The sequence below is a fragment of the Giraffa tippelskirchi genome, chromosome 10, assembly GCF_054371585.1.
Source record: "Giraffa tippelskirchi isolate mGirTip1 chromosome 10, T2T-mGirTip1v1.2.pri, whole genome shotgun sequence".
Lineage (NCBI taxonomy): Eukaryota > Metazoa > Chordata > Mammalia > Artiodactyla > Giraffidae > Giraffa > Giraffa tippelskirchi.
Window position 1 is genome coordinate 146427306 of NC_137284.1, and position 25060 is coordinate 146452365.

General features: G+C 48.1%; 1 protein-coding gene and 1 long non-coding RNA gene across 5 annotated transcripts in view; one reads left to right on the forward strand and one right to left on the reverse strand.

The window, feature by feature from the left end:
• HIPK2 (homeodomain interacting protein kinase 2) overlaps positions 1–25060 on the reverse strand; it is a 199866-nt gene that overhangs the window by 40268 nt on the left and 134538 nt on the right. For 2 of the 4 annotated variants that reach the window (XM_081533201.1, XM_081533200.1), the window contains exons 3-9: positions 18463–18586; positions 17953–18072; positions 15803–15889; positions 13662–13846; positions 7189–7351; positions 3468–3594; positions 2260–2381 (exon numbers count right to left, since the gene is read on the reverse strand). In XM_081533201.1, the coding sequence (XP_081389327.1) occupies positions 2260–2381; positions 3468–3594; positions 7189–7351; positions 13662–13846; positions 15803–15889; positions 17953–18072; positions 18463–18586 (928 nt within the window). Of the gene's footprint in view, positions 1–2259; positions 2382–3467; positions 3676–7188; positions 7352–13661; positions 13847–15802; positions 15890–17952; positions 18073–18462; positions 18587–25060 lie in introns of all 4 variants that reach the window. The other 2 variants (XM_081533199.1, XM_081533197.1) reach the window with 1 other exon arrangement.
• The window catches only part of LOC145523234 (uncharacterized), a 44227-nt gene that overhangs the window by 9873 nt on the left and 9294 nt on the right, over positions 1–25060 (forward strand). Inside the window, exon 4 of the long non-coding RNA XR_014066442.1 lies at positions 4621–4745. This is a non-coding gene — a long non-coding RNA (uncharacterized LOC145523234). The remainder of the gene's footprint in view (positions 1–4620; positions 4746–25060) is intronic.

Below are 25060 nucleotides of genomic sequence, written 5' to 3' on the forward strand. Positions count from 1 at the left end.
GTGTCCCTGCTGCTGCTGCTGCTAAGTTGCTCAGTCGTGTCCGACTCTGTGCGACCCCATAGATGACAGCCCACCAGGCTCCGCCGTCCCTGGGATTCTCCAGGCAAGAACACTGCAGTGGGTTGCCATTTCCTTCTCCAATGCATGAAAGTGAAAAGTGAAAGGGAAGTCGCTCAGTCGTGTCTGACTCCTAGCGACCCCATGGACTGCACCCTACCAGGCTCCTCCATCCATGGGATTTTCCAGGCAAGAGTACTGGAGTGGGGTGCCATTGCCTTCTCCCTAACAGCTCTTTAAACAAAATCTCTAGTGGCAAACAGCAAGAAGAATCTCCTTTAAAGTTAAGTTCAAGTTAAGGATGCTCAATATCAACACTCTTATTAAACATTGTTTTGGAGGTACTGTTGGCACAGTGTCATGAGAACAATAAATAAAAGTTATAAAGACTGGAAAGGAAGAAACAAAATTGTATCACTTTTAAATGAAAAAAATAGTCTACAGAGAAAATCCAAGGGAATTCACAGAAACAATCAGAACTAATCAGAGTTTGGAAGGACTGCTGGATAACAAACTCAATGGAGCAAAACCAGTTATATTCCTATTAACCAAAGACAAATAATAAGAAAATACAGTTAATAAAGTTATTAATAACAGAACTGTAAAATATTTAGGAATGATTCTAACAAAAGAAAACTCTAGTGAAAGGAATAAAAGGTAACTTATATACAGGTATATACCATGTTCAAGGATGAAATGACAATATTACAAAGATGTCAATTTTCCTAAAAGTGAATATAAATCCAATGCAGGTCCAATAAACACAAATCAGGGTTCTGGGTTTTTGTCTTGTTTGTTTTGGAACTAAAATTCTTATGTAAAGGTGAGGATAAAATTCACATAGAAAAGCAAAGGGACAAGAACAGACAGGGAAATTTTGAAGAACGCGATAGGATCAGGGCTTTTCCCACCAGATATCAAGACATACATTAAAGTTATAAAATCAATAGTAAAGACAATAGGATATTAGAGAGGCCAATTGACTAGAACAGAGTGAGTCCAAAATTGTTGTTTAGTTGCTCAGTTGTGTCTGACTCTTTTGTGACTACATGGACTGTAGCCTGCCAGGCCCCTCTGTCCATGGGATTTCCCAAGCAAGAACACTGGAGTGGGTTGACATTTCCTTCTTCAGGGGATCTTCCTGACCCAGGGATCAAACCTGTGTCTCCTGCATTGCAAGTGGATTCCGTACCACTGGGTCACCAGGGAACCCCACGAGTCTAAAATAGACCTATGCAATTTGACTACATTAAAATTAACCCCCAAACTTCTGTTCAACAAAAGACACAATAGATAAAGTGTCTTTGGGAACCAACTTCATTTAAAAAACCAAGGTGCTTTAAACTAACAACATTTCAGTCAAGCTGTCCTTGACTCCCAACAACAGAAACCATGATAAAGCAACAGTACAGCATGGTGGGTTAAAACACACGTGCTGCTGACAGACTTCTTGGGTTTGTGTTCTGGTTCTGTCACCTAATTGCTGTGGGGCTTTGAGCCAGTGCTTGTGCCTCGTTTGTCAAAAGGAGACAAATACCTTACCATATTGCGGGGATTAAATCAATAACAACTATAAAGTGCTCAGCACAACGAAGAAGTATTTGTTATTAATGTTCAAGTGACATTAAGGATTGATTACTTATTATCATTACACCACTTTGTTACCTAAAATTTTCGTAACACGTCACAAATTTTCAACCAGTTTCACCTCTGTGATCTCATTCGAGGAATCTACCAGAGTACCTATGCGAACAGATAAGGAAGGTTCCAGCCAAAGCCTCTGTGATCCTGGTTTTCAACTAGGAAACAAAGAGATAATCTCCAAGGCTCTTTTTCCGCTTTCAAAAAATAGTTTCAATTTATAATAAGGAAATGCTAACTGACTTGCCTTGGGTCACAGAGAGTTATTAGTAGAGTTAGGATTAAAACCTAGGTCTCTCATATTAATCTGCATTACAAAGAGACAATAATAATAATAAATTTCCCCAGACTCCCCCTGTGTCTAAATTTCTTCTTGGAACTGTAAGCTAGATACTTAGGAAGGTAATTCACCTGGGGATCATTCAGAATATTACTGATATATTCTAATGACTGGAGGCATCTAACTCACTGCCAGGGAGGGAATTATCGGAGATATATCTCTTTTGTGAACAACATTAACATGGATCGTGGTAATACCAGTGATAATAAAGAGAGAATTACCTGGGCAAGCAGACCTGGTTGGATTTGAAGAGGCTGAGCTCCTGGGGCTTGAGTGACGATGGGAACGGCATTTTCCATTCGCACAGAGTAGCCAGCATGTTTAGAGGGAGAGGCCTGCAATCCTAGTGCAGACAAGGGGTGAGGGGGAGAAGGGCTGAGTAACTGGAAAGAGCTGGATGAGGAGACCTTCCTAGCCCGCTCTGTCTGCCCTCAGCTTTCCTTTGCACTAGTCCCCACCAGACACTGCCTGGCCCTTTGGAAGTCTCCCCTGCCTCAGTTTTTAACTTAAAAAAAAGTTTGTGTGTTTTTTTTTAGGCCATGCTACATGGCTTGTTGGGATCTTAGTTTGCTGTCCAGGGATAGAACCCAGGCCTTTATCAGTGGAGGCGTGGAGTCCTACCCATTGGACCACCAGGGAATTCTCTCTAACTTAAAACTAAAAAAAACCCAAAACCCAAAATCGACCTTTTTGAATATTTTCGAAGACTCAGTCAAATTAAGGAGTCTTTAAAGCCAAAAGTGGAACAGTTATGCTGACAAATTACAGCAGGAAAACAGCTGCTTTTGTCATGAAGATACATCTGACTGGGTCAAAGCCGGGGAGAGAGGGTAAGGCTGCTGGAACAGCACTGACTCAAACTGAACCACACAGAGTTACCCCAGGGGGGTTTCAGAACCAAATTCTCGAGTTTTCTGTGTAAACTATCACCAGGTACCCAGTCAACTCTCGCTTAGAATTTTTAGGAGAAGAGTGCCAGGGTGCCTGGCCAGAGGTAGGGGGTACTGGCCAGGAAGTACTTTTCAGAGAGGTTTGTATCCTTCACAAGAATGAGGACTAGTGTGCTGTCAGAGGCTGGCAGTGTGCTATAGATAATCCACACAGAGCTTATTCCACGGGAGGCACCGCAAGAGCTGACATCAGCATAACAATGGGAGTGCACACAATGTGCTGATTTACAGATGGTGGCTGAGCCAGGACAAAACCCCTGGCAGGTGGTGTGAATAACAAGCAATGGACTTGATGCAGAAGCCTAAGTCCATTGTTTCTAGGTTGGCTGCCGCAGGATGGGGGCCCTCAAGTTCAGTGATGCCAGGGCTCTCACGGAAAGAAACAAAGAGGGCTTTAGCAGGACAGAAAAGCATGGGGCCAGCACTGCAGAGGCAGTCCTGGTGGAAGCAGGTGGGAGGCTGTGTTCACCCCGCCTTACCTTGGAAGCCGGGTGGACACACGATGAGCGCTTGCTGGAAGGGGTCGGGCCGGGCGCAGATCTGGGCGGCTCCTGTCTGCAGGGGCATGCTCCGCTGGGCCACAGCGGCCATGGATGCCGCTGAGGGCTGGCAGAGTGCAGATTGGTAGTTTAGTATGGAGACCTCGGGATTGGCTAGGGAAAGAGTGGCACTGGTGGAGGTGGGAGCCTAAAGGAATGGTGGGGATTAGACAAAAATAAACACAAATAAAACATGAGGGAGATGGCACGCTGGGAGACACGGATCTAAATCAAATAAATGAACTCAAAGAAGAGTAAATGAATGAATGAAAACCACGAGCCAAAAAAAAAAAAGCAAAAACAGGGGAGTGGAAATACAGTTGGAAAGTCTCAGGGGAAAGCAGGCACCCGCAGCCCAGGACACAGAATCACCTTTGACGCTTAGATACGGGCCTGTTCTTAGTATTTTCAGGGCCTATTCCTAATACTTGCAGGGCCTGCAAGTGCACACGGGATGCCTGCATGTCAAGTCTAAATACTGCAAAGTTAAGGACTGGCTAGAAAGAATTATGATCTGTCCTTCCACTCGGACATAAACACGTTCATGATCACCTGGAAGGCTCTGGTTTGAGTCTGAATCTGGATTCCTTGGCTTGGGCCCTGGAATATGGAGCTGAGTGCCTGCCTGCCTTCTCTCCAGGCCCCACCAGCTCCGTCTCACAACCTGAGAGCCTTTGGGTGCAGGTATTTGGACTTGGTCTCTACTGGGGAGGATGAAACTAGGAAGTGGCTCCTCCAGGCCCCGGGCCTCCGATTCCCAGAGCTTGAAACGGAAGCACACACGCTTGGGGAGGGCCTGGGCAGCAAGCCCTTCTGCTCAGGTCTAAGGATAGCACTTTAACAGAGGCCCTTAGATGTTCACAGAGCACAGTTACTATGAAGAAATAACACTACAGAAATAGAGACAGAGAGGGACATGCTGATGCTGGGGTTACTTGTTGGAATTCGGTGCACTCTCATGCTGGCATTCAGCAATAAAGCTAAAGGGCAAGGAGAATATGCCAGGGGGTCAAGAGAACTTGAGACGGGTTAAGTTAAATGGAGATGGGTTAGACAGACACTGAAGTTATGTTCTCTCTCCTTTCTCTTTCAGAAAGAGATAGCATTTGAGGTTGAACTTCTAAGTGAAGCAAAGCCATGGAAGGAAAAGGAATGCTACATTGGGAGTTCTCCAGGTTCACCCCATCATAGTCTTCTTCATGCTGATTGTTTAGTAAGGTAGGTGGAGTAACCCATGGCTTCAATTTCAACCTTGTTTATGAGATATTTTGCTACTAGAGGCTACAAGGACTAAAAAAGTAAAAAGGGAAAGAGCCACAAGCGTATCGGGAAACACACAAAATTAGGACCTTAGGAAAGGTATGCATATGTGTCAACTTTGATGAAAAGGATAAAGTCTCATTTTACAAGTCTTTTATACTTATATTTTATGCTGAATTTCAGTGCGAAGCATAGAATTTGTTTGAAAGTAATCACCAAATTAGGTACTGCCCACGTTTAGACTTTAAGATATTATTGTAACAACAAATGTCTGTGCAGCATCATATAGTCAGCCTCCAGGTAGTGTGACTGGGGGAATACACGTGTGGCACATGTGGGCCAGCATCTCTTATCACTATTTTTTATTGAAGTGTAGTTGATCCACAATGTTGTGTTATGTATATGTATTCTAACAAAAGGAAACTCTAGTGAAAGGAATAAATGTATATGATTTTCCTATTCCTTTCCATCATAGGTTACTAAGAGGTACTAAATACAGTTCCCTGTGCTGCATGGTAGGTCCTTGTTGTCCATCTATTTTATACATAGTCATTTGCATGGGGCCAGCATTTTGTGTTGTTACCAACGGCATGACTTGTGTTTCCTCTCTGTTCTCTCTGCAGCCTCACCTCTCCTGGAGGCTCCCCTCAGACACACCTCCCGCTAGCCGCTTGCCCTCTACACCCCGGAGTCCACACTCTCCCCTCACCTTCCTGCCTCCTGGCTTCCCTCCCTGGGGCACTTAGCAGCCGTCTCCTCCAGGTTCCCACACAGGTGCTCAGTGGCTCCCCCTTCTGGCCAGCTGCTGGTCCTGCTGTTCTTCCTTCCAAGTGTTCCCGGAACCCTCTCCCTCTTTTTAATCACTACTTCCTTCGCTAAGTCACCTCAGTCGTGTCTGACTCTTAAGGCCTTCTGTCCTGCTGCCTGGGACCTGTAAGGCCTTGACTAGTGATGTTCTGGCCTCCACTTCTTCTCTTCTAATTCTTCTTGGGCACAGAGGCTAGAACATTCTTTCCAAATGACTACCTTGTGTGTGATACCACCTCTGCTCACAAGTCTCCGGTTGCTGCCTAATGACAGTGTATACGCGTCTTAGGCTGGCCCTCCTTCCTCACAGTTAGGCCCAACTTCCCGTCTCAGTGTATCTCCTACTCTCCCTGCTCAGGGCACCAGCCAGACGGCCCGCTCACCGTGCTGGGACTCTGGTGACGAAGAGCAGAATCACAGTGGTTATTCTGCCAAGGAGTTCACCTGACTGGCGGTGGCTGCCTTAGCATGAGGACTGAGCTAGGCTCTGGGTGGGAATATTTATCATACGGGACTCCAGGCCTGAGAGAAATGAACTCTTCTGGCTGAGGAGAACGGTAAGGACACCAGTGGCCTCCAGGGGACAGCAGATTCTAGGTGGCCTCTCCTAGAGGCTAGGCAGAGGGTGAGAGGAACAGGCTGGGAAGGAAAGCTGGGCCTTAGCAACCAAACGTGCCAGGAATGGCTTGGGAAGCAGGGTCAGTGACCCTTCATGGGAGCAGGGGACCTGTCAAAAGAGAATGGATGGCCAGGCAGAGTATTCACACTGGAACATATATGATCTTCTGCTATCGAGGGGTGTGGTACGCGTGTATAAACACACACACACACATGCATACACAGGTGTGTTGTTATCATTAAAGACAGATACTAAGACTGAAGAAAATCTAGGGACACTTTCTTTGGGGGAACTGGTAATGCTGATAGGTAGGAATAAAAGTTAAAGTCTCTTAGATACCAGGGGCTGCCTGAGCGAGGGCTTGGAGATTCTTCATATAGTACATATTTCCTGGGTGTCATCCATAGTTCCAGCAGTATATTAGGTGCTAGAGTCTGCAAATTTTCTGCAAGAGGTTTGAAAGCTGTGGGTCCCCTTTTAGTTCTCACTGCTGGGATTCTGGTGACAAGACTTGGACAGGTTCTGTCTATGTTGAGATCATGTGGACCCGGCAGTGTGGACATGAGGAGCGGGAGCCTGAGCTGGATAACCGCTAGCATCCATCCCTTCCAGTTCTAGAATTCTCCATCAGGCAGATGTCAGACATGAGAGGATCCCAGCATCTCCTTTACCTTATTCTCACAGCAGGACAGGAAAGCAGTAGGAGGTACCATCTCAGAAACAACTCTCTTAGTGAGTCATTTCTGGGACCTTTCAAGGGGTTAGGAGTCAATACAAAGAATGCCTGAGGATCGCAAAGGAAGTAAGGATGGGGACAAACACCTTCTTGCAGAGTTGAACGTGACAGTAGAGGGGTTTTGTCTGTTGTATATGATATTGGAGTTTTGTCTCCTGACTCAGCTTGGTGGGAAAATATAACCCCTGACCTTCGCTCTGTCAGCCCCCCGTCTGCCTTCCCCTCTGCTCCCCACTCACCTGGTTGTGGACAGTGTTCAGCTGGTTGTTGAAGGTCATGGTCAGGTTGGTGGATGTGCTGGGGGCCACGTGCGTGATGAAAGGGGTTTTGCTCTGGTTCACTGTGTCATACATGTTCACCCGACGCTTGCAAATCTCCATATTCTGGAAACATGATTTGACGCTGTTCATGCAAAAGGCAGAGACAGAGGTGTCAGGGAAAGAGAAGAGAGTAACATGGAATTACAGGGGAGAAAATGGAGAGAGAAAAAGGGAGGAGAGTTAATCTAATAAACAAAACAACCGAGACACTTCACTTTGGGTCTCAGGTTCCTGGATTTCTCAGGCAGTGACTGCATTTGCAAGAGTTGGTGGTATTTACAGGAATTCCAGCACCCCCCCCGCTACCCTCTCCCACCCCACACCTTCTCACTACCTCCTCCCCATCCTGGGTGGGTAACATTTCTCCACCAACACAACAGACCTCTTGGCTCTCACTGCATTTCCTCCTGCTGCTGATCTGCCTCCCAATTTCCACAGTTCATTCTTGGCTTTCAAAGTGGTTTCTGGCCCATAAATAAACATGTAAATTCTCTGATTGGGACGTGGCAGCAATTGATGACCTGCCTCCATCTTCCTTGCCCACACCCTTTCCAACTAATCTAGGGCACCTGCGCCATCTAGGGGTCAGCCAAAGAATAGCCAACCCCGTATCAGGACCTCTTGGCACTCTTGCTCCTCCCTGGATTGTGCTGCTGCTGCTGCTAAGTCACCTCAGTCGTGTCTGACTCTGTGCGACCTCATAGATGGCTGGATTGTGCAAGGATAGAGAATAATGATTTTAACAACTACTAAGAGCAGTGAAGTTTACTGACAGCGTGGCGGCTGTTCGCAAACACTCTTTCACTCAGTCCTACAACAACCACGAGGGGAAGACAGACAACTGTTGCCCCTATTTTACGAGAAAGGATAAAGCAGAGAAGGGATAGGTAATTTGCCAAGATCAAGAGCTGGTTAATGGCAGTCTTCACGTAGACATGTACATTCTCTTTACCTTCCTTCATTCTTCCTTTCTTTTTTCTGATTCTTACCCAGTTATATAAAATAAAAATTCTCTCCCTCTTTTTCTTCTTCCATTGCATTTGTGAATCAAAACAAAACTCTTAATTATGAAATTCAAGTATAAAAGTGTTGCGGACACCAGCATCAAGGACAAAGAAAGCCACAAGTGGCCTTGACCAAGTTCTTGAAAACCCATCAGAGGATTTTCAATTGTTTGTACATTGTTTCTTGTTCACTTCTGAGCCTCCCAGGTGGTGCAGAGGTAAAGAATCTGCCTTCCAATGCCAGCAAAGCGGGTTTGATCCCTGGGGCGGGAAGATAGCTGGGAGTAGGAAATGGCAACCCGCTCTAGTACTCTTGCCTGGAACATTCCATGGACAGAGGAGCCTGGTGGACTACAGTCCATGGGGTCTGAAAGAGTCAGACACAACTGAGCACATATGCCACGCCAAGTCTCATTCACTTCTGGGTCTTCTTCTAATTAAACTTACTTTTTCCTCAAATGCTAACATTTAGGATAGCAAGATCCCATTTAAATTTCCATTTAAAATACTTATTTTAATTATAAGTAGTGTAGTAAATAAAATTCTACCATTTTAAGATGGCAACTGCATACTGTGCTACAGGTAAGCCAGATTCTGGGCCAAGCAGGTGCTTGCGGGCTATCCCAAAACATCCTCTCCATGAAAGGTTTTCTGAACTGACTTAGACATTCTTTGTGAGATAATGATGACTTACACTGGCCACACAATGCACACTAAGTAAACAATGACTGACTGATGACCCTAGAGAGAAAGAAAACGTATTCTCCGGTGACCAAGAGCTAAAAACACTATTGCTAGCAATACCAACACGTTTTGAGCAGGACCAAACCTACTGCTAAGTGCTTTCACGTGGAGGCTGAAAGAATAAAACAATGGATTTTGTGTTCTTTTGGACTGTATTTAATGCATCAATGGTTTTTTGACAATTTAACACAAAGCTTTCAGAATCAGAATTCTCTAACTGAAACGATCTGAGTTTTAGTTTCAGAGGAAAGTACTTTCACACTGGGTTAATGTTGAGAATGGTTTTTAAGGAATTCGCGTACTAGAATCTTGGCATGGAGAAACGAGCGGAGTCTCTTTCATCTGATAATCTAGATGTTGGGGCAGCCCTGGCCCAGCCTCAGGGGTGGGCTGGACATTTCTTCTGGCCCCAGACTTCTTCATGGTCTGCCCAGCAAATTCTAGGGTTACTTGGGGATCAGGCCTACTTTGTGCTCAAAGACCCTTCTTTCCTTCGGAGGCCTATTTTCTGAAATCTAAGTTGTCAGTGCTTCCCCTGGTTCCACACCAGGTCCTGAGTTAGGAGCTGATGCCCATGGTTTCTGTGCTGGGTCTTCACCACACACAGTGAAGCGCCCTGTATTTGCTTCCATGCAGAATCAAGAGACAGCAGGCTGAGGTCATCCAGCCAAGCCTCAAACTTTATGCATGTGACTATCTTACTGAGAGTGCGGGTGGCTTCCCAGGTGGCTCAATGGTAAAGAATCCACCTGCTGATGCAGGAGATGCAGGAGACGTGGGTTCGATCCCTGGGTCAGGAAGATCCCCTGCAGAAGGAAATGGCAGCCCACTCCAGTATTCTTGCCTGGGAAACTTCTTGGACAGAGGAGCCTGGCAGGTAGCAGTCCATTGGGTTGCAAAAAAGCTGGACACGGCTGGGCATGCACTAACATCTCACTGACAGTGCACGTGGCCACCAGGAACCCTCTCACCAGCACCCCTCCATCTCCCATCCACAGCTGTCTCTCAGCCATCCCACTTCACTCCTTATGACACAAAGACTGATCTTTCGGGGGCCCTATGCAGTAAATCACCAAGTCTGCCTTTCTTCTGTGGTTCAGACTGACACCCCTTGACTTACCCCTCCCATACCCAGAAACAGGACAAATCCCGTAATGAGAGTTTGCAAGGGATGGGTCCCAGTTCCTTTTCTGTACTCAAGTCTGGTTGTTTCAAGCATGCTTCTAAAGTAGAGGCATTATCTAGTTGTTGCAATACAATCTGACTTGCTCAACAACAGCTAGTAAGGAACAGACCAAAAATAGAGGAAGCACCATTGGTGATGGGTGCCACACCCTCATTTCTCGTATGCTGCTGAGGGTCAGATCCAGCCTTGAGACTTGACCCAATCTAATTCTGGCCGTGGTTGGGCCATGGTGACCCGCACTGTCTCAGCTGCAGGCTCTTTCCGTGTACCCCTCTCGCTACTGACCCCACCTGAAACCTGCTGCTCTCGTGAGCACCCTGCTTCTCCCTGCAGACACCCAGGGAGGGGGCTGTTTATTCTTTCATGTCCCAAGTGCCTCAGAGGTTGAAGTGATCTCTCTCCTGACTCTCTGTTTATAGGCTGAACCGTGCCCCTCAGATTCACATGTTAAAGTTCTATCCCCCCAGGACTTAAGAATGGGACTGAATTTGGAGATAGGATCTTTAAAGAGGTGAAATGAGGTCATTAGGGCGGTCCCTGATCCAATTCCTTAGAAGGAGGAGGAAATCAGGACACAGACAGCGTAAGAGGAAGACCCTGGGAAGACATGGGCAGAAGGCAGCCATGTGTAAGCCGAGGGGAGAGGCCACAGAAAAAGCCAACTCTACCGGACATCTAGATCGTGGGCTTCCAGAGTAAGAAAATGAGTGTCTGCTGTTTATGACACTCAGTACTTTGTGATGGCGCCTCCTCAAACTAATCCTCCCTTCTCTTCTCTCCCCCTCAGTCACCGAGGCTGGGCCGCTAGCTCAGTCCTGCCCACCTGGGAGACTTTGAAATGTGAAAAAGTGGAAGTGTTAGTTGCTCGGTTATGTCTGTCTCTTTGTGACCCCATGGACTGTAGACCTCCAGGCTTCTCTGTCCACAGAATTCTCCAGGCAAGAATACTGGGAGCGGGTTGCCATTCCCTTCTCCAGGGGATCTTCTCGACCCAGGGATCGAACCCTAGTTGCCTGCATTGCAGGCAGGTTCTTTACTGTCTGAGCCACCAGGGAAGCCCTTCGGAGGTCACCTCCCTGGCTCCTTAGTTCCTTCTCATCTCCAGGGACCTGTTGTCAATTCCAGCCACTCCATTCCTTGGACTGTCAAGCCTGAAACCACGTCATTTCCACAACCACAAATTCAAGCATCCCACCTCCTGGGCACACTTTCCACCCATCTGGCTAGTTCAACTATTACTATACTAAGCATTCTCTGAGCTGATCAGACCACTCAGTCTCTTTGGACCCTTCCCAGCTTCACTTCCTTTCTCTTTTAGCTAAGCCTCGCATAGCCAGGACTTTGGATTACAGTCTCTTCACTGCTAACATCATAAATCTGTGTCAATCTTTTTCTCTTAGCAGCATAGCCAAACTCCAACCTGGAAGGGCCCTGTTGATTCCATGCCTTCACCTGGGGTGTTCATTTACACCCCGTGCTTTTCACATCCAACCCCCACACTCAGTGATTCTGCTCTGTTTCTCTGTTCAATTGTCTCTGCTACCTTCTGCTACCTAAGTTTTCCTATTCTCCTTTAACCATCAACACCCTGTTTTCAACAAGGGGAGACAAAAGCTGGTGGAAAAAGCCCCTCAACTCTCCTCCACCGCACCAGGCACTTGCAACAGCCATGCGCTCTCCTCTGCCCACCCTCTGTGATGTTGCCTATTCCTCCACCTGCCCTCTGAATCCTGGTCCTTCCCACTACCTTGAGAAACATCTTCTGAGCATCCTTTATCTTTAATCTCTTACTTACTACCAAGCACTTCCCCATCAGCCTCTTAAGGTGCTTAAGTCTCTTCTATATGAAAAGAAAACCCCTCCTTGGGCCTTCCCAAGTCACCTCTCTATTTCTTCCCTCCCGTTTCACAGCCTTCCTTCCTGAAAGGGTACCATCTATTTCTTCACCTCTCACTCAATCTTTCAACCTGCTAAACTGGTTTCTGCTTCTGCCATCCACAGAAACAGCTCTTCATAAGTTACAAGCAACCTCCAAGTTGCCAAACCTGATGGGCATTTTTTCCAAGCTTATTTGACTTGATCGAGCGACAGCAGACCGATCTTTGTTTAACACAACTCCAATCAGCCATTCCCTGGCCATCAATCCTTTAATGACTTCCCATTACTCTTAGGAGAAAGAGCGAAATCCATAACACGGAAGCCCTGCCGCTGGCTTATCCTGAGGCTTCATCTCTCCCTGTCCCTCGGCTCTTGTGCTTGATCTTGTCCATGCCAGGGTCTCCACCTGGCAAGGCCCGTTCTGCTCTTGCCGGCCTTTCCACCAAGCACCTCCCTCTCCTTGGGCGGTCACATCTGTGGGTCGTCCCCAGCCTGCCTCCAGCAAGGTCCCCTTGTTACATGCTCTGCTCGCCCTTTGAATCCCCTGAGAACAGCCTGGTTATTTGGGGATCGCTGGTTTAGTGCCTTCCTCTCTCCTATAGGGTCTTCCCTGGTGGCTCAGCTGGTAAAAAATCCGCGGGCAATGCGGGAGACCCCAGTTTGAATTCCTGGGTTGGGAAGATCCCCTGGAGAAGGGATAGGCTACCCACTCCAGTATGCTTGGGCTTCCCTAGTGGCTCAGATGGTAAAGAATCCACCTGCAATGCGGCAGACTTGGGTTTGATCCCTGGATTGGGAAGGTCCCCTGGAGAAGGGAATGGCTACCCACTCTAGTATTCTGGCCTGGAGAATTCCATGGACTTGTAATAGTCCATGGAGTCGCAGAGTCAGACACAACTAAGCAAGTTTCACTTTCTCTCCTATAGACTCTAAACTCCAGTGGGCAGGGTGCCCATCTGCTCTGCTCCCCACTGCCTCCAGCCCTTGCCCAGCCCAGTGAATGAATGAATGAATGAATGAATGAATGAACCAATAGATCCCAATCCACATGGGACCAAGTCCATGCGTGCCCTCTGGCTTACACATGGCCTTGCATCACAGATGCTGCATTCTGAGCACCTCCCTTCATGCAGACACCCCGGGTCTGGTCCACCTGGCATCATGCCCTCTCATGCCCCACTGTTCCCTCTTTTTGGTGTTAAGAAAACTTCAGCCCAGGGTCCCAATGTGGCTGCCGACTATTCTTATAAATACTGTTTTAGTGGAACACAGCCTCCCTTGTCGGTTTCTGTAATGTCTACAGCTGCTTTCAACTCTAATGGCAGAGCTGAGTTGTTGTGACAGAGACCATACGGCTACAAAGCCTGAATTTTTTTTTTTGGGGGGGGCCCTCAAGGCATGTGGGATCTTGGTTCCCCGACCAGGGATCAAACCTGAGCTCCTTGCATTGAAAGGAGCTCAGAGTCTTGAACACTGGACCCACCAGGGAAGTCCCTACAAAGCCTGAAGTATGCACTATCCGGGGCTTTAAAGAAAAAGTCTGCCGACCCCTGGGATAAAGCACCGACCGGGACACCTACTGTGTACTGTGGGGAAAGTCGAGTAAGTGTGTCATGGTGACGAAGGGGTGGTTCAGGGTCTCGATTGGAGTGATTCTCTTATCAGCGTCTATGGTCAGCATCTTCTTCAGCAGGTCGATGAACTCCCGCCGGTCCGCCTTCTCCACCAACATGTCACTCCCTTCCAAATCTGTCGTCATGTTCACCTGCAAGCAAGTGGAGACAAGTTACCAAGACCCCGCTGGGCCTCCCTCGCCCCATCCCTCTTATTCTGTGTTCTGTGGCTCCATCCTAATCTCTTGGTCACCCCTTCCCAGCCCCCAGAAGGCTGTGTCTGCCCCGTGGGGGGTGCTGCCACAGGTCATCACTGCCCGCAGGTCATGGCTGTTCTCTCTGCAGGAGAGGCCAGGGGAGGCTGCTCAGGAAAGAGAGAGGCCCCTGTGGGTACCTGCACACATAGGAATGTGCGGGCACACCCGGCTCCTGCTTTCACTAGTTAGGCTGAAATGCACTTGCATCACACCTCGTTGAAAAGAACCATAAGATGAAAAGAATTCTGGAGACTGAGCTTACGACACTGTGAATGTACTGAATGGTATGCTTAGAGTTGTCCCATTTTAGGCTACACATATTTTCCCATGGTTAAAAAACAATAATTACAACCAAGGAGTAAAAAAATAAGATGCAAAAAGGTTTATTTCTTTAACCTTCCAAGAGAGGTCCTGGGGCCTGCTTCCCACACCTACAGCGTGTCAGTCTTCTTGCAGCTCCTGAGCCGGGGTCTGAGTTATTCAAATCCCTGGGTTCACTGGGACCGCCTCTGGTGAAGGCAGGCAGGATATCTGAACCCAAGATTTTTCTTCCAAGAGCAAGTCTATACTGTGTGTGCGTGTGCTCAGTCGTTCAGTCGTGTCCGACTCTTTGTGACCCCGTGGACTGTAGCCCACCAGGCTCCTCTGTCCATGGGATTTCCCAGCAAGAATACTGGAGCAGGTTTCCATTTCCTTCTCCAGGGGCTCTTCCTGACCCAGGAATCGAACTTGTGTCTCCTGCATCAGCAGGCAGATTCTTTACCACTGTACTGCCTGGGAAACCTATACGAGGATGACCTTTAAAAGCCTTGTTTTGTGGTGCTTTCTTTTTTAACCCCCAAAACATGCACTGGAAAGCAATTTCAGTTTTCTCAGAAAATCAAAGCTTCTAATCAACTGACAAGTATACTTTACTTGGAGTCATGAGTTTTGGTTATGCTTATCTTCAGTAAGAAGTGTGCTAAGTGTTTATTGGTCTGGAGCTGTGTTTCTCATTGCTTTGAAGAAAAACTCACTTTGGGTTGCCCTGGTTTTAGACTAGGTTTTACTCTAAAAATAGCTGACGTTCTAGAATTCTCTCTGGATACAAAGGTGACCTGAGAGAGACTGACTGCAGTGGGTTGTGTTCTCACAAAAGATGGGTGTCCTGGTCCCTGGTACCCAGGAATGGGACCTAATTTGGAAACAGAGTCTCAGCAGATGTACCCAAGTGAAAGTCACAGTGAAATAGGGTGGGCCGTACAGCCAACGACTGGTGTCTTTGTAAGAGAAAGAAGGGAGATTTGGACCCAGAGAAAAGAGGGAACACAGGGATGAAGGCCACATGAAGGAGATGCAGATACAAGTCAAAGGAAACCGAGGGTTACTGGGGGCCACCAGAAACTAGAACAGCCTGGGCCAGTTTCTTCCTAGGGCTGGTAGAGGGAACATGGCCTGCTGGTACTGTGATCTCAAACTTCCAGCCTCCAGCATTACAAGAGAATAAACACTGTTGTCTTAAGTCATCAGTTTATGGCCCCTTGTTAAGGTGGCACTAGAGAACTCATCATGGTACTCAAATGAACTAATGGGCTTGAATTCTCATGAAGACATCAGTAAGATTGGCCAGCGCTATTTTACAATTGAGAGCCAGTAAACTGAAGCTAGTTTTAAAGAGCTGGTGTAAGGTCTTAAAAATGTTCCACAAACCCAATGGTATACTTCCTAAGGCCGACATAGCATTGTTTAAGGTCAAGGTCAGCCACCACATTGGAGTCAGGTGGATTTCTACCCTCCACCCTCTGTTAATTACTTCTGTAGATGTGTTGCTGTGCTTGGCTCTAACGTTGTATACTCACCCACGGAGCTTACCTGGGCCATGTCATCTAAACAGTTGAAAATGTACTTCCTTGCTTCTTTTGACTTAATCCCCGTCTCTGCTTCATGGTCATCTGGTGTCTGGTCAAGACAGGCAACAGCCCATTGGTAATATGAATTATTTCCTAGTCACTGTGACTCAAACCTGCCAACCTCTGCTTCTCCCCCTGAGGATCTTTTCCCACCTTTCAGAGTAGACAGGATTCTTAAAGCGACCTGCCCAGAATTCCTTCTTCTCTTCCTGCTCCACACTGAGGTCACTCCTCCTCCTTCCTCCCTTCCCATGAACACTGTTGGGGGGCCAGCTCTGAGTCAGGTCTGGGGGATCCCCAGAAGGCAGTATATGCCACAACCCCAAGAGAACCACCTTTTCCCCTAAGTTTAAGGGATGCAGTTAGGTTTCATATGTGGAAAACCAGAAGCCTTTTGTCCACACATTTTAAAATTTTAATTTATCAAACTCATAGACATAGAGCTCTCCCTATGTGTCAGGCATTATTTTTTTTTAAATTATTTATCTATTTAATTATGTATATATTTTTGGCTGTGTTGGGTCCTCATTGCTGCGTGCAGACTTTGTCCAATTGTGGCCACAGGGGGCTTCTCATTGTGGTGGCTTTTCTTACTGTGGAGCATGGGCTCTAGGGAACGTGGGCTTCAGCAGTTGGGGCGCACAGGCTTAGTTACCCCTCTGCATGTGCAGCCTTCCCGGAACAGGGGTTGAACCTGAGTCCTCGGCATTGGCAGGTGGATTGTCAACCATTGGACTGCCAGGGAAGTCCCCAGGTACTGTTCCAAAGCACGTGAACTCACATAATGCCCTTCACAACCAACTTAGGGAGGCCGATTACCAGCCCATCTTCCAGAGGGACAAACGGGAGCAGAGAGCTTCAGGAGCTTGCCAAGGTCACGTGACCGCTGGCTCCGGAGTCTGTTCGGCAGTCCCCTCTGCCTGGGTCCAGGGGACACACATCCGGTTCCTGAACTGGCCTCAGTCTAGGAAGCCGCTATTTCCAATGACTATGGGGATTTGGACTCATTCGTGGATCACAGGTAATTGATCCTCCAAGACTCACTCAAGGACAGCACACCTGGAGCTGCTCGGATGCGGGAACAGCTGGCCAAGAAGGCCTGAGGCTCCTAAGATGCGGAAACGAACCCCACCCCTGGCCGGCCTCAGCCTCCTCCCACCAGGACTCTTTTTCACTGGACCTGACCTTGAGCCGCTTACCCTCAACAGCTGCCAAAAGCCAGCCTCCCATCAAGAGCCTCAGAGGCTTGCTCAGCTGCCAGATCTCTTTTCTAAATCTTTTACCATCACTGACCACGCATTATCTCTAAATGTATTACAGTTTGGCTGTGGTTTCTGTTAAAAAAGTACCCACCCACACTCTTGCAAAAAAAAAAAAAAGGAACACCTAAAATGAACACAAAACACACTTAAGACGTGTATTATTTTCTCCTTCCCAGGAAAAAAAAAAACATTAATTTTAATTACTAGGCACAGATCAAAGTGAAAGCAAAATATGTTTCCGTTAAAGTCAAACCGCCCTAGTTTACGGTGTGCAGTGAGGCGCTACACCACCTGCCGGTGGGGCCAGCAGACCCCTCCCAGAGCCTTCAGATACCGTGTTGCTGCCTGCAAGGCTCTCTGCATCCTTCAGGGCCTGGCTCAAATGCTCCTCCTCGACCCTCTGCCATAGCAGGAATCAAGGCTCCCTCCTCCAGGCTCCCACATTCTGTTCCTGCCTGAAACAGGGTGCTGGTCACAGGGAGGGGGCAGGGCTTGCCACACAGGTTCAGTTTCCCTCTGCACTGGGAGCTCCTTAAGGGCGGGGGGCTGTTCACTTCTTTCATTTCTCTATCCAGTAGCCAACCAGGCAGGTCGTCCAGGTTTACTGGATGAAATCGAGGGAGTTTAGCAATCAGAGCTTGAGGTGCAAAGGCAGTAGGTCAAGCAAAGTGGTGCTTTCTGAACATTCAAAAATCCATCCACCATGTATCAACCACAGTCGCGCCTCCCCGGTGGGCGAATCAGAGTCAGAGCCAGGACCCACATGCCTCAGTCAAAGGCTCCCCGCGAATGGGACCTTCTTCCCTGAAAGCTGGGTGTTGGTGAGGAACGAGCGGGGTGCTCTTCCTACCTTCAGCCTCCACAGAGGATACGGCGAGTCCGTGTCCCGGTTGAAAAACCTAGTTGTCTTTGTCCCCGCGCTTAATAAATATTCTGCTGGCAAACCCTGTGTTTGTGAAATATACCGGATCTGCAAGGAAGATGGGAATGAGGTCAGGGCTTTTTCTGTCACCATACATGTGGTATACTAACGGCTCTAGCGTCTTGGAGAAAAACGACAATTTTATAGGGAGAGAAAGAAGTAATCAAAGGAAAAGGGAAAAGGAAGAAGAACAAAGAAAGAAAAGCCAGGCGATCTTCAATTGTAAATTTGGATACTGGTACTTAAGGAGATAACACAGATAAGATGCTTCAATAAAGGTCGTGGCTAAATTAAAAAAAAAAAGCGATCGAAAGGAAGCAAGGTTTGGGAGACAGTATCACACCTCAGAGCCCCACCCTTATGTCAGGTTATGAATGGGGTGCCCATCCAGACAAAGGAAGAGAGCTGGCTGAGAACACCTGTGCTGTCTGGACCCACCTGATCATACTCTGAAGCTCCTGGATACAGCGGCCAGCCCAGGAACAGCTCTGCGATGACGCAGCCCAAAGACCACATATCAATTGCCTCACAAAATGGTAAACCCAGGATGATCTCAGGGGCCCTGAAAAGGGAGAATGGAAAAAAAAAAAAAAGTCATTAGCAATTTGGAAATGCAGGAAGCTATTTCTATATGAATTCTAAAAAAAAAAAAAAAAAAATCCAGTCTTTCAAACCCAAGCTACCACTACTGACCCCTTCAAGGTCCTGTTGTTCTTGAGCGGGGCTGAAGTGATCCCTACATCCTTTGACTTGGTCCTCCCATCAGCAGGGAGCCTGGCTGGATGACTGGCTGAGACGCACGGTAGGTCTGAGGTTGTAGAGCAGACCCAGAGGGAACCACAGCTACTGCTTCATTACCAGCATGCTCCAGCCAGACGAGCTAATCAACGCTTTTGAGATACTCAGGAATTATCTTTTGTAGCTGAAAACCCAGGAAACCAACCTTTAGAGAATGCCCAGGTATTTAAAAAAATTTTTTTTTTGCTGAGTGGCATGCAGGATCTTAGTTCCCCGACCAGGGATCAAACCTGCAACCTGAACATTCAGGGGAAGCTGCAAGTCTTAACCACTGGGTCACCAGGGAAGTCCCAAGAATGCCCAGTTTTTACAAAGGAATTCTGAAGTACAGGTATTCTATTTTCAGTCATATATAAAACAAGTTGCCTCCACCCAGAATGGGATTAAATCCAGTATCTATTTACGCCAACAATCCCTTTTTAGGAGTTTGTATTACACTTTTCCAAGGAAACACTATTTTTTTTTTCATTACCTTCTAAATAATTCTCTACTATAACAATTATAGTACCTAGTTCATGATCTGTAGATTGGGTGTTAATCAGAATTCCATTATAAACCCTTTCCTAACTTTAGAAACTACGTTCCTTCACATGATAAACCAGGTTAGCTGCTGGAACTTCTGAAGGAAATCACCTAAACTCAGAGAGAAAATTTCACATGTAGTTGGTAAAAGACCACAGAGTGGCTCTGGTTTTCTAAGAATTGGTCATGATTGCTAGGGGTACGTTTTGGAGAAAACCACGTTCAGAGCATGAGATATGAACTCAGTTTATGGGTTTTTTTTTTTAATGTGACTCAAGGCATTCTGGGAGAAGGCAATGGCAACCCATTCCAGTACTCTTGCCTGGAAAATCCCATGGACGGAGGAGCCTGGTAGGCTGCAGCCCATGGGGTCGTGAAGAGTCGAACATGACTGAAGTGTCTTAGCAGCAGCTGCAGCAGCAAGGCATTCTGCTGATGCACTGACCCAACTTCTGTCTTCTCTATAAACGGTCCCCTTGATGAAGCGATCCAGGAAGATGCAACTCTCCACCTTTTCAGCAGCTTGGAGAGGGAGCCCAGGAGCTGGGAGACTTTTCTCTATCCGGGTTATCTTTGCCTGGCCAGCAGGAGAGGAGGGAGGGAGTGGGTGCCAAGAGCACCTCCACTTGAGCTGAATTTTCCCTGCCCACAAAGCATCTCCCTGCCTGCTCCTTCAAACTGGCTCTCATTGCTTTTTTTTTTTCTCTACATAATGGTACTGAAAAAACAAATAAGAACCAAAAGGTCTTGCTATCAAGTCTTTTGATTTTTCAGCTGTAAAAAGGAGTCTCTTCCCTTCCTTGGAGCTGGAGAGGCAGCACTGTTGGTGCTTCTAGAGTGCCAAGATCATGGTCTGGGCAGCGAGGCCAAGGTTGGGTCTCCGTGGGCTTGGAAGGAGGAGACTGCTGTGGAGGGCCGGGGAGCGAGCTGCTACTTAAGGGGTCTCCTCTGTCCCCATCCCCTCGCTGCTGGGTGTTTTCAGCTCCAGTGTTGTGCCTGGCACTTCGCCCTGTCTTTGGTCTTTGTCTCCTCCCAGCCTAGGTGCTGACAGTTCGTGTTGATGTGGGGGACGGCTCTTGCCCTCCAGCACGGATGCCCTGGGAAGGCTGGGGAGGCATCAGTGTTGGACTGTCCCGGGTCATGGGACCTTCGACCTGGCCTAGGTCACTGTGTCCAGCGGTGCCCCCACACACCAGGGCTTCCAGAGCCACAGGTCATCGTGTGGAACTGATGAGACTACCACAGGTTGCTTCCAGCAATGCCATCTCTTCATCGATGGTTTCGGTTTATTAAAACAAACAAACAAACACACTTTTTCAAAAAGAAGGGAGTATCTCAAAAGAACATGATAGTGAAAACAACATGCTCTTATTACACATGTGGCAGAACCTGCTTTGCTTTCTGCTCTCTGTTCGAGAGTCAGACGTGTCCACCTGCCTCCTCTCACGTGCAGACTTGGGCCTCTCCTCGGGGAGGTACTTGCTCTGGTCCTAAGAAGCCCCTCCTGTGGCAGCTGCTGCTGGCTTGGGATCAGGCATCTCGGCACCTCTGTCCCCCATTCTTGTGACCTGTCCCTTTGCCCGTTGTAGCCTGGACACTCCAGTTTCCAGGTCGGGTCTTAGGAACAGGCTGGTCTGGTTCCATGGGGCCATCTCTGGACTTGACCATGAGGCTGCCCTTCCTATCAGGTTAATTAACTGGCCCTCAAGCCCCAGTACTCTTGCCTGGAGAATTCCAAGGACAGAGGAGCCTGGCGGGCTACAGTCCATGGGATCGCAAAGAGTTGGACACACCAGTGCGATTTTCACTTTCACTCTTTCATGCCCCTAAGCACACCACTGGGAACCCCCGGAAATCCATTTCCCAGATTCTGTTCGCTGATGATCTGCCCAGCAGAATCCAACAGGTAAGACTGTCATGCAAAGGGCATGCTAGTGATGTTCTTGGGCAAGAAACAGCAGACTCACATTACAAGAACGGGACCTGTGAAAATCATTTAGCTGGGGACTTCCCTGGTGGTCCAGTGGTTAAGACGCTGAGGTCCTAATACAGGGGGCTCAGGTTCGATCCTTGGCTGAAGAAGTAATATCCCACATGCTACAACTAAGAGTTCTCACGCCTCAACTAAGACCCAACACAGCCAGATAAATAGTAAATAAATATTAAAAAAAATTGTTTAGTCTATCAGAAAACGGAATGACAGCAAGTCCTGGCGTCGTGACACATACAGCAGAGGATTTCCTTTGCTGTGATCCTAGTGAGCAAATGCGTGGGCATCAGGCAAGGCAGCTGGGAGACAAAAGAAACAGAAGGTGCAGCCCTGTCCCCCACGGGTCGCTGGGGAGGCAACACCAAAGCACAGGTGACAACTGAAGTCGAGCACAAAAACATGCACAATACACACACACACACACATACAAAAACAGACCTAATCCAAGCGCACACTCTCGCTCCAGCGTCTCCCATCTAAAAACAATAAAACAGAACGCAAGAACAAAACACACCAAAACCAAACCTCTCCTAATCCCTTCAGCTCCCTGCAGCTGTTGCCCTAGTTCTCTGTTCTCCTTCCAAAGCCAAATCTCTGAAGAGTCATCTCCGGCAGCTTCCACGGCTCTGCCTCTCGCACCTTCCCTCCCTCCTCTCACTGGACTTGCCCCTCCGCTCCACTCAAGCGCGGAGCTCGCTGAGGCCAGCAGGGACCACGTCGCGTCCGCTGGTCAGTTTCTCAGCTCTGGAGCCTGAGAGTCGTGTTTCTTCCACACAGTGGATTGTTCCGTCCGGTCTTGAAACAGGCAGTCTTGGTTCGCACAACACTACGTGCTCCTGTATTCGTTCTGCTCTGTTGCTCACGGCTTGTCCTCCTCTATCCAAGTGCTGCCGATGGCAAAGCCCCAGGACCCTTTCTCTTCTCTCTTTTCATTGTTTTTTCTAGGTAATTCTTATGGGGTTGAACTGTGTCACAAAGTCACGCTGAAGTCCTAATCTTCGGTAGCTCAACGTGTGCCCTTCTTTGGGAATGGGGTGACTACAGTTGTCCTCAGTTACGAAGACGTCGTCCTGGAGCAGGGTGCATCCTTCATCCAGTATGACCGGTGTCCTCGGAAGAAGGGGGAGATCTGGACACAGACGCAGAGGGAAGATGGCCATGTGAAGACGGAGGCAGAGACTGGAGTGATGCTGTCACAAGCCAAGGAGCCAGCAGAAGCTAGAAGAGGCAAGAAGGCCCCTCCCTGGAGGCTTCAGAGGGAGCATGGCCCTGTTGACACCGTGATTTTGGACGTCTAGCTTCCAGAACTGTGAGAGAACAAGTCTCTGTTATTCTGAGTCATGTATTTTGTGATACTCGTCTCTGCACACTAGGAAACTGCGATGGTCATCATGTCCATTCTAGCGGTTTAAATCCCACTTTGTGTATTTCCAAAAGTCTGTCTCCATCTTGGACTTTTCTCGGCTCCAGCTTTATGTTTCTGATGGCCTGACACTTCCGTTGGAATCTCTCTCAATCACCTCAACTTGTGTTTAAAAGAGAACTCTTCTCCTCTGCACCCTCCCACCCCAAATAATTCCTCTGTTTCACTAAATTGAATTACTGTTCCCCCCCGCCGCCCCCAACCCTGTCCCATTACTCATGCTGTGAACCTGGGATTGATCTCTGATTCCTCCTTTTCCCTCTACATCCTTGCCACTCAATAATGGCAGCTCCGAAGTAGCTCAGTTGGCCCCAGATTCTCCACTTCTGCTGCCACCGCTCTGGCCCTGACCACCTCACCTGGGCCTTCCTATCTTTCCACTTCATCACTGCTTCCTCCAATCCACCCTCTACCAGCTCAACAGGTCACAGGCCCTTAGCATGAAGTCCTTCCCAGGCTCCCTGCCATGCTGAGAATGAAATCTCAGTCTCCTCCCCCGGCTGGGCCCTGCCCAGCCCAGCACTGTCATCCAGTCCACTCTCCCAGTTCAGTAAGCCCCAGCCTAACCAGTTTCCTGAGCCTTCCCGTGGAGTTGTTGCTTCAGCATCAAATGCTTTCTCCGCTGGTTCTCAGGTGGCGGCTTCCTTCTCTCTCATCCTTCAAACCTCTGCTTAATTGTCACCGCCACCAGACAGGCGTCCCTTGACACCAGTTAGTCTCCATCTCTGGTGCCGTAAATGTCACTTTACAGCACTTGCCCAATAACCTCCTCACCGTCTGTCTTCTCTGCTATGTCCACGAGGGCAGCACAGGGTCTGGCATTTAGGAGCCAATCAATAAGGATTTGTAGATTGAATAAACCTTTATTAAATATATGAAAAGTGCTAAAATATGTGATTCAGATGGAAAGTTCTAAGGCTCGCAAACAAAAGAGGGTGGAAGGGGTGAATCTTCATGAAGAAACGGGAGCCCAGGTGCGAGCCTTTCGCCCGGGGAAGAGCAGCCTCCGTGCACATGAACGGGCAGGACTGGAGGCCCAGAAAACACCGAAGGATGGACACCTACCTGTAGGCAGCTCATAAAAGAATTACAGCAAAAAAAAAAAGCCAGTGAAGGCAGAGGTGGCCCTGGGATAACGCAAGGTCAGGACCTCAGGGCTGATAAGGCCCATCTCTTTCCACTTCCTCTAGAAGCCATCATCCACTCATCTCCACACTGTGGGCTTGCTGGAGCCCTCTGTGGTCCAGTCCTCTCTTATAGACCCCTACTGGTCTCCTGCCTTTGGTTTCAACCTTTTCCAATTTACTCTGAAACTCTCCCCCATTCAAAGGCTGTGTCCTCTTGTCTGCACACATGACACGTTGGTCACATTTCTGAGATAGCCTGTCCTCCCCCTGTCTTTCCTCACTCAAACACACCTTGCTCTCGGTGCTGGTGGACTGCGTGATGAACATATAGACACGAACCACCAGATCGGTCCAATAAATATGAAGTGACCACCTGAAGGACTGATGCTGAAGCTGAAGCTCCAATCCTCTGACCAGCCTGATGCAAAGAACTGACTCATTGGAAAAGATCCTGATGCTGGGAAAGACTGAAGACAGGAGAAGGGGACAACAGAGGATGAGATGGTTGGATGGCATCACCTACTCAATGGACATGAGTTTGAGCAAACTCCGAGAGATAGTGAAGGACAGGGAAGCCTGGCGTGCTGCAGTCCATGGGGTTGCAAAGAGTCCGACACGACTGAGCGACTGAACAACTGTTATATATATACACATCTGAGTGTTTGCCCTCCACGATCCCAAGGGCAGGGCCTGTGTTCCTGTGTTTTGAGCCTCAGTCTGGTACACAGCAGATGCTCCATAAAAATCTGCTCAACACCCTGAGGCCACGAGCCCTCAGGTCAGGAAGGCACTTCTCTGTCTGGCCCCTCAGTAATCCCTGGGGAACCAAAGACCCCTCTGCTATGATCAGGGAGATGCCTGGTCCTTGTTCCCCTGGTCTGTAAGGCTCCACGCTCCTGGATATTCAAAGTCAAGTCTAAAATCGGTTTCTTTTTGTTCAGTGCACCTGAAGCCCATTCGATGGTTGCTAAGGTGTATTTATTCTTCAGTGAAGAAACCATTATTAGCAGGGGTTATCCTAAGACAGAGTTTAGCGCCCCTCATTTAGTCACTTAGTGGAATAATTCAACTGCCATTTTCCTAAGCATCTTCTATGTGCCAGGCACTGTGCTGGGTGCTGACGAGCAGAAACCAGACCCTGCAGTTCCTCCAGGAGTTCACTGTCTAGCTGGAGGC